The following is a 19,331-nucleotide window of genomic DNA, read 5'->3' on the forward strand; positions in this document are numbered from 1 at the left end:
TATAAACTATAATTATAAAGAATAATTATAAAAATTGTTCTATATTCAAACCTATGTGTTAATGTAAAAACATACAAGCACATTTATAATATACATATACATATTAAACATATTACTAACTTTTCATAATTTAAATGCCTAGTTTTGGGGAACTGTATTTTCTATTATCTGTATGCTATTAAGCATACATTTTGCTGATCATTAAATAAAAAAGAACTTAGCATTTAACACATTTTAATATATATGTAATGTAAAATACAGAGTTTCAAATCTCAAAAATAAAACCAGTCTTTTTTCTGGTTTGAGTTTGGAGCACCCTGAAGTTACCTGTGTGTTTCTCTGTATCTCTTCCTTCCCCATCCATGGTAACTACCATCCCCAAGTCTGTGGACTATTCTTAGCTTCCTTTCTTGTTTTTCTGGGTATTTTTACCTGTGTGTATCTCTGAACAGTGTATTGCTGAGTTCTGCTTAGCTTTGAAGTTTTTAAGAATCATTCTATACCGTGTGAATTGTTTAAAATGGTAGAATGAATTATACAAAATTAGGAATATTATTTTCTGGTGCTTTAACAGAAAACATGTGCATGAATCTATGTGTATTTCCAATTTGTGGTAGAAATACTTTCTGGAGTTAAAGTTTCTGGATTAAAAGATAAGAATATTTTAAAGGTTTGTTTGTTTTCGTTAAAAGCAGTGTTCATCAGGAGATGTGTCCTTGGATATTTTAATAAGATATTTATTTGGATTTTTCTGGAAGATAATTCTAAATCATGACTAGTGTTGTACTTTAATTGCCTATAAAAATTAGAGAAATTTAGTAAGACCAAACCCAATTCCTTGCCATTTTTAGCTACCCCACTCTGTCCTGTTCTTGCTACGTGTTGCACTGGTCCCTATTCCATTTATCTGTCAATCTAGAACCCAGCAAGATTATCTTTTTCCTCCCCACCTCCATTCCAGCCACCCAGTCCTCACACTTTCCCAGGTAAGGATGTTCTGGCTGTCGTGACTCCGCAGATCCTTTGGATGTATCCCGCTCTTCCTTTCAGACCTGTGTGAGCTGGACCACTGCACAGCCTCCTGACAGGTCTCCTCCCACTCTTCAGAATCTTGTTTTTCTAGTGGGTCCTTCTTCAAAGCCCAGGCTTGACTTGAAAATTCAAACCGACATTTAATAACAGGCCACTGTCCACGTGGTAAAAACCACACTTCTTACTTGTTAAGAACAAAGCTCTGGAGCAATTTACTCGACCTCTTCAGTTTGATTTCTTGATGATCAGTCCTTTCTACCTTCCCCTCCAGAATTTTGTGTTTTAGACTTGAGCCAGCCTACACTGATATGTTCCTTTTGTTTTTCTTGTTTGTGTTTCTCATTCATCCTACCTTCCTCTTCTCTTGTATATCCCATTGAGATGTTACTTAGGCTCCATAAGAACTCTAGCTCCAGAGTTTTATATCAATGTAAGTATCATAATTAACATGGAGAGTCACGTGTTGTTGCCACTCTCAAGCCATTTTGAATGGCAATGCTTGCAGTACTATATTTGTGCATGTAATTCTGAACAGAAAAATGAGACCATAAAATATCTTAAATGTTTCCATTGTAATAAATCAGGACCGTGTGTGATCGATAAAAGTGAGTGTGTGTGTGTGTGTTTCTGTATACATTTATTTGTATACAAAGACAGAAATAGAGTGATAGGTGGAGAGAAAGACGTGTAAATATTTAATCTTTGTATTCATTAAGACTTCTAAAAGCATTTTTGGAGCCAAGGTATATGAATAATTTGGGAACGTGTTAGATCATAGTTTCTCTTTTAAATTGTTGTTTGTTCTTTGATAATTTCATATAATATGTTTTAATTATATTTACTCCCTCCCAAACTCCTCCCAGACAACCCCCTTCGAGTCTAATTTGCGCTGCCATTGTTGTAATGAATAATGCCGCTCATCAGGCGCATTCTTCTCCGTGGAGGTGTCATCTGGACTGACTGAGCGCCCAGCTCCTGCTCCTGCACCCACTTCTCCAGTGCTGGCTGCTGAGTGGGAAGGGCCTTGTCCTTTATCAGATAGCACAGTCAGACTTGGGTGAGAAAGAGGTCTTTGAGCCATAAAATGAAAATGTTGAGCTACCTAATTGATAAGTGGGTAAGGAGATAACCTTGAAGGACCTTTCCAGCCTTTGTATTTTATGATGTTTTGTTAATGAGGCAGAAAGATCCAGGAAAGGACAGTGCTTGTTTGTGCTGTTTTGCAGTCCTCACTAGGGTCAGGTGACAGTTTTTGAACTGAACTGGCAGTATGTGTCAAGCAGGAAGTTACACTGCTATGGGAGTGTTCTCCACCTTGCCCTCTTCTGTAGCCAGGCCTCTACCTGTTATTCTGTGAGGTGGTGAATGTGAGATTAGATGCTTTTTGAGGTTCCCTGCGGCTTAAATATAAGTTGATATTTGGTATGCTTGAAGTGCCAAAACATTTGTACACCCTGTTGCTATGGGCGTGTTTCAAAGTGGAAAAGTCAGCGCAGTGAACTATTCACAAGTATTTCTTCAGGAAATTCTGTGGCTAGCACAAACAAGCCTGTCAGTTTATGCAAACAGACTTATGGGATTGAGAATAGCCTAGTCCCATCATTTACTTCAGTTTACCTCTCCAGATTGATATGTCTGAAGTCATATAAAGTGTTTCCTTATAATGATATAAACTGAAGTGTTTTAGGGGATTACACAGCTGACATCAATTTAAAATAAAGCCTGTAGCATTAGGCTCCAGCAATCAGTATAGACTTTCTTTATTAAGGGCAATATTCAGAAGTCTTCCTGAAGAAGAAGCTTATTTTCATTTTCAGGAGACAAACTAATCTTTGATACATGATATTTGAGGAAAGAGTTGAGAGTTGCTTCTGGCAAACATAATCGTTACTGCTTAAGCAAGTATTTCTTTGCTAATAATTAGATTTTCTTTCATTTTGATAGGTAGTCATAAATATTAACCACCAGCAGTGCAGGAATAATTTATATTCAAATTATCAGATATCACTATGTGAACACATAAAATAATTTACATTTACTTAGGACATTTTCTCCGAGAGTGCCCCCCACGTGCTTCTTTCCATTCTTGATTGCGAATTGCATATAGGACTCTGCCACCTGAAATAGGACAGCTATCGAGTTACCGGGACATTTACCGGGACAGTTACCGAGACATTTACCGGGATAAAGAGCACAACTTCACAACAGACCGGGCAAGGGAGAAAGTGTGGCCTCTTTTACTTTGTTTCTATGTGTGCTTGTACTAATAGGATTGGAGGATCCATGTTGACCAAATGCACCAGCACAAAAGTGGAATTGAATCAGCTCTAAAGGAAACCAAGGTATGTGAATCACTTGAGACAAACCAACGTGATTTACTCACCTGATCTACTGTGGTAGAGTCTGAAAGGAGAGCAGACACAATCCTCATCTCTCAGGGGGTGAGTAATCATATATACAGCATTACATCTTCACGGCCCAGTGCTTACACCAAATAAATCAAGCTACTTATGTAAAAACTATTTATGGTCAGTCATGGTAGTACGCTCCTGTAATCCATTTGTATTTTATACACACACAGACAGACAGACAGATAGATAGATAGCACATGTTGCACATATGTATCTAATAGATGTTTTAGACACATATCTGTCTTTCTCCTGATTACCAATATTGCATGCACCCTAGACTGACAATGGCTGGGACTTGTAGCTCTCCCAGGCTTGTTGCCCTGGCAGAAGTGGGATCTTTAGAGAATGCCACAAAGAAGCAAGCTCAAGTGCAAAGCTGTGGATCCCAGGCTAGACCAGGTCCAGATCTGTGACTCTACTTCTAGCTGTAATATTCACATCAGCTTTGAACTGTGACTTCATAAAGCCATATTATCCCTTGGCTACTTTGATTTTGAAGTTTATATGCAACTTATTATAATAACATAAGCTTCAGGTGTTTTGGTGTCCATGAGGGCAAGAGGTGACTGACACTGCCAGGCTCTTCTTTTCTGGAGACAGGGTCCCAGGGCAGTTCTCTTGCTTCAGTGTCCAGGGTGCTTGGATTACAGAACTGAACCATCACATCTGGCTTCTTAAAAAAATAAAAATGGTGTGACTGAAGTGTTTCTAATCATAAACATTGCTTGCTGCTGAAGCTTCAAACTCTCGTCTTCTGCACACACGATTGATCATTTGTGGAGTGGGTTGAAGAATAGTTAAATTGTTTTCACCAGTTTTGTAAAACGTATTTGTTCCTTTATCTAATAAAATCCCATGGAATTTCTAGGGATTTTTGGATAAGCTCCATAATGAAATTAGTCGGACTCTCGAAAAGATTGGAAGCCGAGAAAAGTACATCAACAATCAACTTGAGCACCTGGTTCAAGAATATCGTGGGGCCCAGGCCCAGCTGAGTGAGGTAACTTCAAAATGCTTTTCAAGGATTTATTCAAAATCATGACCCTAATCCCTAAAACAACGTATTTTGTTTATAAATTGTGAAATGGGAAAGGGGGAGAGCTTGAGGTGGATATGATCTAAATACATTGTAAACAAGTGTGAAGGGGTCAAAGAATATATAATGTTTAAAATTCTTCATCGACAGAAATGCATTCTGCCCACTTGAAGCTAGGGGGATGGGGGTGGGAGAACTCTGTTTCATATGTGATAGAAAGGATTATTCCCCGAGGAGTCCCTAAACACAATTCTTCATTTTATTTAGATATATATAGGTTTGCTGCTGGTGATCATGACTTAGAACTGAGAGAGAGAGAGAGTCAGGATGCCATGTTTCATTTCGAAGTCTGTCGCTAATTCACTGTGAGAGCAAGAGAAAGAATAGTATGCATTGCATGTGTCAGAGGGAAGGAACAGCCCTTGCACAATGGCGTTCAGCTACATAGTTAGGAACATGAAAGCAAGATGAATACAGAGACAATTTTATTTACTTGTTTGTTTGATTTTTCAAAACAGGGTTTCTCTGTGTAGCTCTGAAGACTGTCCTGGAACTTACTCTGTAGCCTAGATTGGCCTTGAACTCACAGAGATCCGCCAGTGTCTGCCTCCCAAGTGCTGGGATTAAAGGCATGCACCACCACCGCCCAGCAAAAGACAAACAATTTAATTAATCAAATGAAACCCGTTTTTCATTCTTTCAACGTTTTAGAATTTTGCTCAAAAAATAAAATCCCAAACCACTAGTTTCTGCAAACAGCTGTGGAAATCCCATAGCGTTCTTTGGGAATGTATAAGAACAGTCCCGTATGTCCTGATGCTAAGCTAGTCTAGTAAGAATACGTGCAAATAGGGGTTCAGCAGGGTGGGGACTGGGAGAAGGCAATGAAGGTAAAAAAATGATCAGAATACATTGTATATATACTTATGAAATTGTCAGTGGATGATCATTTTAAAGAATTACTGTAGAAAAATAATGAAAATAAGTTTGAGATAACTCGTGTCTTCAGAAGTTCCCAAAGACCAAGTCAAAAATAATTTACACTTTTTATTATGTTCTCTTTGAATCTATTATTCCCATATGCACATGAATTCATGAGCATTTTTGCTTTAAAAATGTCTTCTGGTTAAAGGCACTGTGTATCTAACACTAATATTGAATAATTGATTGCTAGATTAGTTCCTAAGAACATATTCTAGTTGGCTGCACCGTCATCCACTTTATTAATCCTTATTAATTGCTGAACTTCATACTCTACTTTGATTGATTTTTTTTTCTAGAAGTAATTTTCTCTTGCATAGCACACCAATTAGATTGACCGAGAGTCACCCTCCCAGAGTGTTTAGGAAGGGTGGAGGACAGTTTTTATTGTCAACTGTGCCATGCGAGGTGCATGGAAAGGCTGCAGTAGTTCGTCATTTTATAGTGCTTCACTTAAATGCATGGCGCCTATTAATAAGGACATGAAATGGCTACAGTTAAATGTCACTTTCACAAATGTGTTCACAAATAAGGGGGTGCCATAAAATGCCGTGCAGAAACCACACACACACAGAGGTCATATTTAAGTAATCTACTCCCGCTCGAAATTTGTCACTAAACACAGTGTTCTCCTCCTCAGGCAAGAGAGCGCTACCAGCAGGGAAATGGTGGAGTAACGGAGAGGACCCGCCTCCTGTCTGAGGTACACACCAGCACGTTGATGCACTGCTCACCTGTCAGCTGGGCCCCAGGCAGCCGAGCCCTCCCCTGACTGAATGCTGCTGATTGCAGTGAACCCCTCTCCCCATGTCCAGCCATCAGCTTTAGGAGTTCACTAACGAGTGAACAATTATCCTTCTCTTGTTCTTTTAAGGCGTCTAAAGTTGTTGAATTAAATTAATCATTAAACTTGCTCTTATTATTAGTGCATTGATAACCTTCCTAATCTTTATTTAACATAGTAATTAATGGTAGAAGAGCGGGGAAAGCACGAGGGAGGAGTCTGCAGCCAGTGTTAATCTGACTCTTAGATGGACAGCGCATTGTTGGCCATTACTGTTAGTGGTGTGTGGTCCAGAGGATAGCTCTGTCTACACCTGAGGGACTTCTAAAATATTTGCAGCGTGGCTGCATTTCTTCCTTGGTCTTAGCAGAGAAGAGGGAGCTGATATATATTCTCATTTTACACGGGAGACGATGGGAGTCAAAGGTAAAGACAACGTTGTTAGGAGCCAGTGTGAGACTGAGATGTGAGACTGTCTATAGTTCCAAGGCAGCACGACTTTCATAAGTTCTGGTGTAGAAATTAAGTTTCTCTTATGAAGAGTGCTTCAGAAATATTTATTTCAAAATATACCATTAGAAATATTTAGACTCTAGCCCCGTTGTGTTTCTAAGCAAATAAAACATTCCTCGGAAAGAAAGTGCTCACTAATGGGGGGTAAATGAACACTTGAAGGGCGTCCAGGGACCACTTAGTCCTCTGGAGTCGGTAGTTGTCCCCAGTTGTGATGTTTCAGGTGCCTGGAAGAAATTAATTTGCTTTGCCTGGATGAGCACTTTATTCCCTGGGAAGACTTTACTCACCGGCACAATGGAAAAAAAGCCGACTAGGTTACGGTAATTACAGCCTAGCCCTAGATTATGTAAAAACGACCTCTCACGTTTTAGAGATTATATTTTCTATATAATTTTAGAGATTATACTGCTGACATAGAATTTTGCCCGCAGAGGCTGCAATGGTGTAATCTTGATACCAAGAGCAGATTAATCTGAAATCTTTATGATAGTGCTCATGTCTCTTAGAGTTCAGAGTTCCTGGTTTAGAGAAAGCAATAGAGCATTTTTGTATCTCACCATAGGATATAAGCGTTTTCTTACTGGTCTAGACAAGCAAAGGTGACATGGTCTCCAGATAAGAGAGATCCTAGAAAGCCAAGGTTCTAGTAACATTGTGTTTACTAGTAAGCGCTTTTGGAGAGCGGCATGGTAAATGCTAGTGATAATTGCACAGTCTGAGGGCTTCGTACTGCAAACAACTTGATTTTCACTCTATAATATCGCAGCATGCGGAAGCTAATGTGAAAGTAATTTGCGGGTGTTTTATAAGCCGTTCTTTAAAAATGAAAAGCTTTGTGTATCTGCATACATTGTCTTTATTGAATAGTCTTAATGTTTTATTTCCTTAGATCTAAATTGATTTTCCTCAATACGGCATTCAAAAAATTTCAAGGTTCATTAAAACTTAGCATTCACAGAACTTGTTTTTTTTTTTCAATAAAAGGTTACAGAAGAATTAGAAAAGGTAAAGCAAGAAATGGAAGAGAAGGGCAGCAGCATGACAGACGGCAGTGAGTACACGTCTCCTCCGGGGCTGGACTCAGGAAGCGCTTTCCAGGAGGCCTTTGCACAGGCGTGCCAGTCGGCTGGCATCTCTGTGTGTGAGCAGCGCGGCTCCACTTCTGTACTTGCCCCTTAGCCTGCAGCCTCGGTTCTGTCTCAGACGCCACGATGGGAGGAGAGAGCCAACTCCTGAAATCTGTTCTCTGACCCCCACGCATCCGTGCAATCATGTGTGCACATGCACACCTGCACACACGCACATGCAGATCTAACATAGTCCATTGTTACTTTTTTTAAGAGAGATGCGTGGCACAAAAATGATGTCTGATGCTCAAAATACTAAGTTTATTATCAATCAACTGAGAAAAAATATTTTCACTTTAATTTAGATTTTATTGATTCAAGCTAATGACTCAAAGATAGAGTGGTAAATATTTAAGTATTGCTCTCTTCTAACAGAGTTTTAAAATATATTACTTTGTTTTTATCATTTTATGCACAAAAAGACCTTAAGATTATCCCAAATGACACCAGGATAGAGATGGGATGACCCTAGAGGCTTCCCCCCTCCTTCTTGGAAGTCCTGACAGAGCAGGGCTCAAATAGAGAAGAATTAATCTCTCCGTAATTATCCTCCATTACAGACTGTTTAGTTTGACCCAGGCCAGTGGCCATCGCCCCAGACTTTTTATGTCGGAAAGTTTGTCTAGGGTCCTGATGCTCCGCAGGCAAGATGTGGGGATTTTCTGGCAGTGTTTTCAACTGGCTCATTGTTTGTATCTCAGCTGTATCTTTCTTCCCCCTCTAACTATTCTCTTCCCTGTTCCTGTCGAAAAACCATGTTGAGCACCTCCTTACATACCCACTTTGCACTTCTTTTCCTAGGAAAAGTTAGAAAATTCAGCCTCAGTACATCTAATATTGAACCAGTTCCCATTCTAAAAGCCTCAGGTGTTTAAAATACCAGTGCAAATCTGTGTGAATGTCAGCGAGTCACTGGCTGCGTTTTTAACCCTATTTCTGGCTTGAGACAAAGTGGGGAAAATGTCAGGCAATTCTCTAACAAAGTGATACTCCAAGTGAACATTTTTATTCTGTGCTGGTTTTATCCCCAGCTCCTTTGGTGAAGATTAAGCAGAGACTAACCAAACTGAAGCAAGAGACTGTTCAGATGGACATTAGGATCGGTGTTGTGGAGCACACGCTGCTGCAGTCCAAGCTGAAGGAGAAGAGCAATATGACTCGAGACATGCACGCGGCTGCTACCCCAGAGTCAGCGATAGGCTTCTATTAAAACATGCGGGCTTTCATGCTTCTGATTGCTTTTTATATGAAATGATTTTTTAATGTTGCATGGATTCCCAATTTATACCTCTCAAGCATGTTCAGTGGGTATTTTTGCACAGGTATTGTATCATGGTAATTATGATGGCTAAAGCCTTTACAATGGATATAGTATTTAAAATAAAGTACTTAAAAATTCTCCGGTTCAGAGTCGCGTTCACTGTCACTGCCCGTGTCGTGTTCCTGCTTGCTGGCTCCTTATCTTCCTATTCCTGTGTGTGTGACCGCGTGTCATGTGTGCGCTGCTGCTGTCATGTCCTGGGCTGCTGGCACAGCCTGGCACCTCTGGTCACCTCTGGTGACCTCTGGTCACCTCCAGAGCTGGCCTCCTACAGTGCCCACTAGTACTTATCTATTAGAGGAGCTGAGACGAGGTGGTGGAGTTCTTCATAGGGAGCCGCACTTCCCCGCCGCAGCTCTACAGTTTCATTATCACCTTCTTAACTTGAAAATAAACAAAGCCAAAAAATAAAGCCAGTGTCCATGTTGACATGGACAACCTATTACTTTTCTTTGATTAAGTAATAGTTCCACCATATTTGACTGAGCTTCTGGACTAAAGAAAAAGATGAGTGTGCCTGTGTCTACATCCTGCCGTTTTGTGTAGAGTCAGCTATGCTAAGCAGCGTTCTGTGGAACCCGCCATAATGAGCTTCGTGATCAGCATCTGGTACCGACACTATTTTTTTAGGAAACTTTCTCAGCAATTTTCTAGGCCAGAATTTATAAATCGGCCAATATGCAATATTGAAGAGCAGCTTTTAGGGGCTGGGGGCAGGCCGTAGCTCAGGTTACAAGAGTTCTCATCTATGAGGCACAGAGCCCTGGGTTTGATCCTTAGCATTATATGAACCAGTCGGTGACTCACACCTACAATGTAGCACTCAAGAGGGCGGCACAAGTTCAAACTCATAGACCTGTAAGATGACTCAGTAGGTAAAGGCATTGCTGCCAAGCCTGCTAACTGGAGTTTTATTCTCAGGTTCTATAAGTTGTCCTCTAACCTCCACACGAACACCATGGTCCACATGGCTGCACACATGGACACACAGAAAGAGAGAAGGGAAAGAAGGAAGGAGAAAAAGAAGGAAGGAAGAGAGGGAGGGAAGGAGGGGAAAGGGAAAGGAAGGAAGAAAGAAAAGAAAGAAAGAAAACTTTAAAAGTTCAAGGTCATCTTTTTTTGGTTTGGGGGGTTTTGATTTATTTTATTTTATTTTGTTTTGTTTTGTTTTTGAGACAGGGTTTCTCTGTAGCTTTGGAGCATGTCCTGGAACTAGCTCTTGTAGACCAAGCTGGTCTCAAGCTCACAGAGATCCGTCTGACTATTCCTCCCAAGTACTGGGATTAAAGGCATGTGCTACCACCTCCTGACTAAGGTTGTCTTAGACTACCTTAGTCAGGGTTTGAGGCCAGCCAGGTATGCATGAGATCCTTTCTCTAAAGGAAAAATGAAAGAGCAGTCTTTAACCTGGGGGAGAAAAACAGATGAGAGGATCACAAAGCAAGAAATGGTCTCATTATTTTTAAAAAGCAAAAAGCACTGGTAGTAATTTTGATTTAAAAATAGTTTAGAATAACACATTAAAATATCATTTTTAATCCTAATATCTTTCTCCCCTAAATTTTTGTCTTAACACTTACTTTCTAGACAAAAACCCCAACACACACACACACACACACCAGCACATCTTTTGTGTTCACTAGAACTCTCTAAGTTTGGATAAGAGAAAGTTGGTATCTATTATAAACTACCACCCAAGAGGATGACAGTCAACACAATGGCAAATAAGAGAGTTTATTTGATTTGTGAAGAGGACTAATCCACAGTGGAAAGATAGGCACTATGAAAATCTAGAGTCCTCCAGCCCTGTGCTCAGTGGAGGAGCCTAGTGGAAAACGGGAAGCATAGCAGTTGGCCCTGGGAACTTCTTGCCGAGATTCTTGGTTGTGGATTCCAGAGGTCAACATTAGGTATCTGGGTATCTACCTCGTGGATCTCCACCTTCATTTTGAGACAAAGTCTCTCACTGAACCTGGATGTCACCAATATCCTGACTAGCCAATGAGCCTCAGGGATCTTCCTGTCTCCTCTGTCTCCCAGCTCTGGGTTTGCAGACACATTGGGCCACACCAGACTTTGTGTTAGGTGCTAGGGATGTTCATGCTGGCACAAGCAATTTACCCACAGAACTATCTCCCCAACCCCCGTTTCCCGCTTACGTTCTCTGCAAGGGTCTGGAGGCAGTGACTGACCAACTACAAGGATGTATGTCTAAATTTTCTACTTAGAAAAAAAAAATTAAAAATAAAACCAGTCCTTTTAGAAAACTGATTCCCAAACAGGGAAGGAAACCATTTATGTGCCAAGAATATCTGTCTCTGCCGTAAACGAAAGTCCTCAAAGAATGATGGGGAAATGTCCAATGGACAGCCAGATTCAGAGGAAGCTTCAGCATCATCGTGATGAATTAGAACTTCAGAATAAGCACCGGCCATACAGATAAAAATAGACGAGGGGTAAATGAGGAGATGGGAATGCACTCCTTACAATAGAACGGCTGATGTGTGAAATGAATGCTGGGTGTAGAAAAATACCAGCTGGCAGCTACCAAGGGAGCTAATTGGGGTGAGAATCATCAATGAGTGCTGAATCTACTAGGTGGAAGTTCGACCAGAAATGGAGTGACCACATTGTTTTAATGTAGGAAAGATAAGACGCAAAGAAAGCCTGTCAGTTTTTCACTAGAAAATCTGCTGCGCACCACTTACATTAAGTTGATCAAAGTGAGCATCACCAGCCATGGGCAGATACCATTTTCAACCTGGAGAGAGCGTACATTCGTGTGGGTCCTACTGTGGATCCATAACCTGAATCTACTAACGAAATGTCAGACAATGGAGAGACTTGTACAAAATGGCCTGGATGCTTCAAAGATGGTTAGGTGATGAGAGATAATGACCAAGGAACTGTTCCTGACGAAAGGCATGATGACAACTGGATGTAACAGCAGTTCTGGATTGGACCCTAATCCAAGAAGTTTATAGGGACCATAGCTACAAAGTATATTTTGACAAAACAGAAAAAAAATTTAGTAAGGTCTGTAGATTAAATAATTGCATCTCAATTTCTTGAGTTGGATTATTTGAACTGTGGCTATTGAAAAGAATTTATGCATAATAATACGCTATGATTTAGGTATAAAGTGTCATGGCAGCAACTTAAATGGTTTAGAGAATGAAAAGTGGTTTGTATGTGTGTGCATGTGCACGTGTGTGTGTAGTTAAGCATGTACAGAGAAAGATGAAGTGATAAATCGTGACATAATATTTAAATCCCAGTTACCTTGATTTGATTTCGGTGCACATTGTATTCATGTGTTGAAATCAGAAATCACACACTGTACCCCATTAATATATACAACTACATTGCTAATTTTAAAACAACAACAACAAAAAAACAGCAGTAAAAATGCTTCTTTCCTGAAACTTTGGATTCTGTTCCTCGAGTCTTCCCAGCAGGTGCCTAGGATTGTTCTGAATTTCACTGTGACATGATATTGTTAACTGATCATTAAAGGCTTTCACTAAAAACAATGGAAATTATGATAAATTGTTAACATCTTGAGAATCTGGGGAGGGAGATGTAGAAATCAGACTCTCTCAACTTTCTTACAAATCTGAAGTAGTAGTTCTTATAGGTGATACAGGCTTCAGGCAACTTGTCAGCCTCTCCGGCATTCAAATGTCCAATGTATTAAAACAGTGCGGCCTTCCATCGAAATTCTGTAGTTCACTGAGTGAAACAAAGTTAAGTTGTATTTGCCACTGGCCAAGCAGAACAAAGACTTGATCACTTCAAATAAGGTTTTTTCCTCTTCCATCCTCTTCCTTAAATTTTCCAGTAGTGCTTAGGTATTATTATTATTATTATTTTATAGTTTTTTAATAGTGTCAGAACATCTTTCACAAGAATTCACAGAGAATGAGCCTGTGTTAATAGGTGTGGTAACTGTATGCAATCTTGTTCCATGTTCCATCCCTTCACCGGTTCCAATAGCTCGTGTAAGAAGATGAGACACCTGTGGATTTGACTCAGAGCTCCCAGCCTGGATGATGAAAATATTCCATGCTCCCTATTAGAAACAGCACAGAGATGTAGGGAATTTGCTGGCCAACTTAAGATTACAATGTTGTTCTTAAAACTTTGTGTACAAGTAAGAAAGGTCTTCAGGAGACAGTACTATAATTCAGTGGCAAAATACAAGGATATTATACATAAGGCCACCGACTGAAGTCCTAACAATTCCACCTTCCATGTTATATTTTTTAAAACAATATTATAATAGAATTTTAGAAGGCAGATATGTGGCCCTGTTTGTGGTCAAGTTGCAATGATTTTCATAGCTTCATTTAAAAAAAAAATCGTGTGCCTAACAACCAAACTACAAACCTTAAGCAGTTTATTATGGTTTTAAATTAAAAATTTCCTCTTAGGTGAGTAAAAATGATTTGAATTCCTGTTTTTACAAGCTGTTTTTCATCACTTAAAATGCAGGAGCGGAGAGCACTGATGAGCATGCTCATATTAACATGTCTAAGTAATGTCTCAAGGATTAGAGTTCTGTGATTGTGTGCTTCTCATTCAGACACAAAATTCCAACCTGATTTGCTGCCTCACGACTAGCACCTTATTTCAGGCCTGGGCTGTCCCCTTTCGTCTCTGTCCTTGCCCTAGGTAGGACACTGACATTCAAACTGGCCATCAGACGACCGCACCCTACAACCATCGCTACTGCACCTTACAACCACCGCTGCCCGAACTGTTGCTCTGAGAAGTTCTTGGATGTCTTCTGAGCCCTGTATGACTCAGCAGTCACTGCCCAGCTACTACTCAGGCCCTGCCCTGCAGACCGTTCTCCTTAACAAGCTAGAAAGTCCTCACGTTGCCTGTGTGTCAAAATCAAGTGAGTAGCTTAATAAAAACTCCTATGTGTCCCCATCCCTAGATAAGGAACTGTTGGAAATTGTTTGCTTCTAGGAGGGAGTGGTGGCTTGCATGAGGATGACCTATATAGGCTCCCACATTTGATTGCTTGGGGGCTATTAGCAGGTGGTCTGTCCCTGGTCATAACTAACCATTCCAGATGGCTCTCTTTGTCTTCTGGTGGTTGTCTCAGCTACTGTTTCAGTGCTGGGCCTATCTCTTGCTTCCCTGTTCCCTGCCATGATGGTCAGCAACTCACTCTCTGGAACTGTAACTCCCAATAAATTCTTCTATAAGTTGCCTTGGTTATGGTGTATCTTCACGGCCATAGAAAAGTAACTAAGACAGAGGAGAAGCTCCAGTTTTCTTCAAAAGCATGACCCTTATGGGTCTGTCATGTTCTATGAGAATTTGGGCAACACAAATTGGGCTCAGTGGGTTTAAAAAGAAACGAAGTTGGCTAAGGAGGTGGAGCTGGAGCTGGCAGGAATTCGGGGAGAAGTGTGATAAAAATAATTATATGAAAGGCTCAAAGAACTAGCAAGACTATTTTAATAGATACCTGAACACCTGAGTCCCCTTCTCAATTTGCACCTCTTAGCAATGGGTGTGTTTTTTTTTATTCGATACATAATTATCTAAAGAATCACCCGTCGAACGATTTTTTTTCCTCCTGGGTAAGAGTAAGCAAAGCATTTCAGTGTGAGGAGACCTTTAAATAGGACCTGAAGTCATTTTTCTTAAAACGTATGCTATGGGTTGCCTTAGTATCAGCCCCACCGTGGGGCATGGGTACCATAGAAAGATAATACACAATGATAAAAATGAAAGAGAGAGAAAGAAAAGAAAAGAAAAAGAACGGAAACCGGCTGCCCATTTAGAAACCAAAGGCTGTCACTATCTTCACTGTTGCCAAATAGCTCTCCCAGCGTCGCCCCCCCCAGGAGAATTTTGGGTCCACATCGCCTCCCTCTCACCCTGCCACCCCCACTCTTCATCAAGATCATGCATCCCATTTGCCCTCGTGCCCCTTAGTGACCTTTCCTGCTCGTCTCTCAAAAGCTTATGCGCAGGACACTGCCTCAGAGATTCAACCAACCAGATTCCAGTTCCAAGTTTGCTAGGAAGAAATATATTTTTTATATTCCCAACACTTCTATCATCAAATATCTGGACTTTTTCACACCCAGAGCTCAATTTTCTAAAATCTAATTGGTGTCCAGCAACTCGACCCTGACACTGCTCTAGAAAGTGGCGCAGTCCTGTGAGTCTGCCCCCACAGCAGACACCAGCCGAGAGTCCTGGCCTCCTGCACTTCTTCTGTCTTGCACATGGTCACTTGCCCTTCTACCATGTTGTGACTCGGCATAAAGGCTCTTGTCAGATAACAGTGTGATGGATGTTCCTTAGACTGCTTAGACAGAACCATGAGCCTAAAGAGCTCCTATTGTTTCTCAGTTATCCAGGCCATTCATTTGCATAATTCTGTTACCACAACAGAAAACACACCAAAACAGTGAAGTACACCGACCGGGTAGATTATAAGAAAGGGTGTAAATCCTTCTGCTGTCCACAGACACACCTAGCATTTCCCTGTGTCCCCTGACTTGAAAGACTCTGAACCCCTTTAATTTTTGGTAGAGGTTTCATTATGTGTGCTCAAAAACCTCAAAGTTTCAGGAAATTGCAAATCATTTGGAAACTCGTGCCAGGAATTACAGACAACCGTCAAATTTATTTCTTCTCATGTCACAACATCTCCACTAAGAACTTTCTGCTCTGCTTTTGAGCACTCACTCGTAGTCAGTTTTCTCCTGCAAGGGAATAGAGATTTGTTTTCATTCATGTTCAGTTGCTTTTCTTTTACCGTATGCAAAAGCTTCTGCACAGGACACTACACCATGGGTGGAGATGAGTTAGTTCAAGCACAAAGCATTCCTAAAGTGACTGGGAGAACTGGGAGAGCCCAAAGGCTCGTAGTCCCCAAAGTGCACGATTTCCAATGTCTTTCCGTTGTGTGCATTAACTTGTCATGGTCTTCTGGAGTCAGCTCCTCCCATCTCTGAAGTTAGCTGTTGGCTGTTTACAAATTTCAAGAGCTGGGTAACTGTTAACCACTTACCACCGGCCCATTACCAGTGTTTATACCATGGAAAAAGAAAATAGCTGCAAATCAGAGCTTTAGACAAACAGCCAGTTTACTTACATACCACTGACAACAAGCAATACAATGTTCCATAAGCCAGACCTAAACACAAGAAATACATAGCAGTATGGTTGCACCATATTTTACGGTAAATTATTACAGTATTCATTGAATTAGGTCAGATTTGTAAATTGTTTTAAAAGCTCATTAAGTCTACATAAAGCCATTCTGTGTGTCAGATGTGTATCCCCTGAGCCATTCTATTGATAAGCTTCAAGGCCTTTCCTAACTATCACCTTTTACCGCTTCTCAAATCAATGGGTTAAAACAGGCCAGACATTGTCCTATGCGATAGACTCAAAGATCGTGCTTGTACATACTAAAATACTGTAGAATGCACAGCTAGTCCAATTATTTGACTATAAAGAAACAAATTTAGCTCACTGCATCATTGATCCATTTAATTGCACAGCAGTTTCCTATAGATAACAGGAAACATCCCTGACCCAACTGTCCTGAAAAAGGAAATGGCCTCTTTTCTATAACCACACACTTAAAAAAGGACTCTGTCTTATGTATGATGACTAAAAAAGCATCATAGCCAGGGTTTACTCAGTATTTCTTATTTTTACTCATCCATTTGACTTGCATATAACCTGATTTCTCATGTGCTTTCTGGACTTGGTATGTCATTAAGTATGAGCCCCTGCTTATGCTCAACACTGGACATTTTAGTTCAGGTAGACAGTGTGATGAATTCAAGCCATCCTATTCATTCTGCCCTTGGGAACCATTCAGCAATCCTCCAGCATCACAGAGGTTGCTGGTGACCTAGAAAAACTACTGTCAGTTGTATTTCTAGCCTCTCGGTTTAAGCAGCTGCTGTGTAGTACATATGTGTGAGGCAGAGTCAATAAACATTTGACAGATAACCACTTTGCTATGATACACTATGAGGTATTAAGGGAACCAAATACAAATGAAGCATAATCATTTCCTTCAACAGCTCACAGTCCGATGGGAACGATACATACACATAATTAAAATGTTTATAATAGTAAGTTTCATGATAGAGAGATGAACAGTAGTTGGAACCAGGGTGAGAAAAATCATTCTAAATTTAAGGAAACAAAGAAATATTCATAGAATTAGCCTTGAAAGATGGTAAGATTCCAATAGCAGGGAAAAACAGACATGCCATGCAGACAAGACATGAAGTCGTGAAGGTGTGGGTAGACACAGTAGAGTCACAAGGGTGGGCGCTAACCGAACACTAGAAGAAAAAGGAGATGAAAGGGAGGCACTTGGAGGCCAGGAAACCCAGCAGAAAAAGCTTACAAAGGAAATGGACCCTGAATCATGATCTGATGGGAGAGATGCAGTAGAACACAGATGAAGATGTGTAGACCTGAGGCTTCTAGAGTTTTCAAATGAAAAAAGAGAAGAAGTTCCAGGAAATGAGACCAGAATGAGAGAAGATGCAAGAAGAGAAACAGTGATGATTGCGCTGCACTGTGCTAGCCATGGTATTGTTATACCTTGGATTTTAAAAGTCTTCTGAAAGCTGTATGCTAAATGCTCAGGCCTCAAGCTGGCGAGAAGACTCACTGGAGTAATGGCGCTTGCTGCTGAGCTTGGCCACTTGAGTTCAAACACGACGACCCATGTGGTAAAGGGAAAGAACCAATTCCGCTGACCTCCATGTTCTTGCTGTAGCACAAGTTGACATCTCCCATCCTCCCTCCTCCCCATACACACACACACACACACACACACATAAGAAAACAGAGAGATGGAGAGACAAAGAAAATACACAAATACAATCTTTCTAAAGAAATAAAAGCTTGGTCTGAACATGACCTCTATTGGAAGGTGCAAGAACTCCAGAAGGTGGGACCCAACTGGAGATATAAGTGTAACGGAGTAATGGAGGTTCAACTTCTGAAGTCATCCCTGGCTCTGGTGCTCTTTCTCCATCTCTCTCTCTCTCTCTCTCTCTCTCTCTCTCTCTCTCTCTCTCTCTCTCTCTCTCTCTCTCTCTCTCTCTCTCTCTTCTCTCTCTCTTTCTCTCTCCATCTTTCTCTGTGTGTCTGCCTCTCTGTCTCACTTTCTCTCCTCTCCCTCTTGTGCTTTCTCTTTTTCCCTCTCTCTCTCTCCTCCTCTCTCTTTCAACGGCGCAGTGAAGCTTTTCCTATAACCCCTTCTCCACCGTGACATCCATACATATCTCAGGCTCAGAGCGACAGAATCAAACAACCACAGACCTCTGAAACCAAGCAAAAATAAATTTTCTTGCCTGTAAGCTGCTTTTCGCGGGTATTTTGTCACAATAATGAAAAGCTGACTGACACATCTACAGTCTCACATTTTATTGTGTAACCAAGGGAGGTGTCATTTCCATTTGCACATATGAAGAAGATCCAGAGACGCTAAGCTAAATACCAAAGGATGTAAGCCCATCACGCCATGTCTGTGATACGTGAGGACAAGAATAACTCCAGTTGTTTACAATGGAAAAGGATTTTTCAAGTTATAATTACCCTTCATTGAATGAATACTGTCTTACAAAGACCTTTAGACATGTATTCAACCATCACAACAATCATGGGGGGGGGAGACCAAATTAGACATCGGAAATGTCAAAATTAGAAAATCTTCCCCACAGAAAAAGCAGGGAGATTGGGAATAGGAGAGAAGAAGGAAGAATACCATTGATTATGACCATGCAGAGAAGTATCAAATGAGAAGCAGCCAAGAACTTTTGAAAGAGACAAATGACTACACTTGTGTTCTATAGCCACTGCCATCGACTCTTCTTATGTAAAGCCCACAGCACAGGGACTTCAAGCAAAAAGAAACCTTGTTGCACACACTAATATCTGGATACTTGCCAGGCAGTGTGGTGGCACACACCCTTGATCCCAGTACTCAGGAGGCAGTGACAGGCGGATCTCTGTGAGTTCAAGGCCAGCCTGGTCTACAGAGTGAGTTCCAGGACAGGCTTCAAAGCTACAAAGAAACCTTGTCTTGAAAAACAAAAAAAAAAACAAAAAA

At 40.8% G+C, this 19,331-nt stretch overlaps 1 protein-coding gene across 2 annotated transcripts in view; it reads left to right on the plus strand.

The window, feature by feature from the left end:
- Window positions 1-9,286, plus strand: part of Ift57 (intraflagellar transport 57) — a 55,507-nt gene extending 46,221 nt beyond the window's left edge. For both annotated transcript variants that reach the window (XM_050163442.1, XM_050163441.1), the window contains 5 exons: window positions 3,303-3,374; window positions 4,312-4,443; window positions 6,101-6,163; window positions 7,745-7,811; window positions 8,919-9,286. In XM_050163442.1, coding sequence (XP_050019399.1) covers window positions 3,303-3,374; window positions 4,312-4,443; window positions 6,101-6,163; window positions 7,745-7,811; window positions 8,919-9,097 — 513 coding nt within the window. In that variant the 3' untranslated portion in view covers window positions 9,098-9,286. The remainder of the gene's footprint in view (window positions 1-3,302; window positions 3,375-4,311; window positions 4,444-6,100; window positions 6,164-7,744; window positions 7,812-8,918) is intronic.
- Window positions 9,287-19,331: the final 10,045 nt, after the last annotated feature.

Source organism: Alexandromys fortis, unplaced genomic scaffold (assembly GCF_014885135.2).
Source record: "Alexandromys fortis isolate MF-2015 unplaced genomic scaffold, M_Fortis_MF-2015_v1.1 scaffold_131, whole genome shotgun sequence".
Classification (NCBI taxonomy): Eukaryota; Metazoa; Chordata; class Mammalia; order Rodentia; family Cricetidae; genus Alexandromys; species Alexandromys fortis.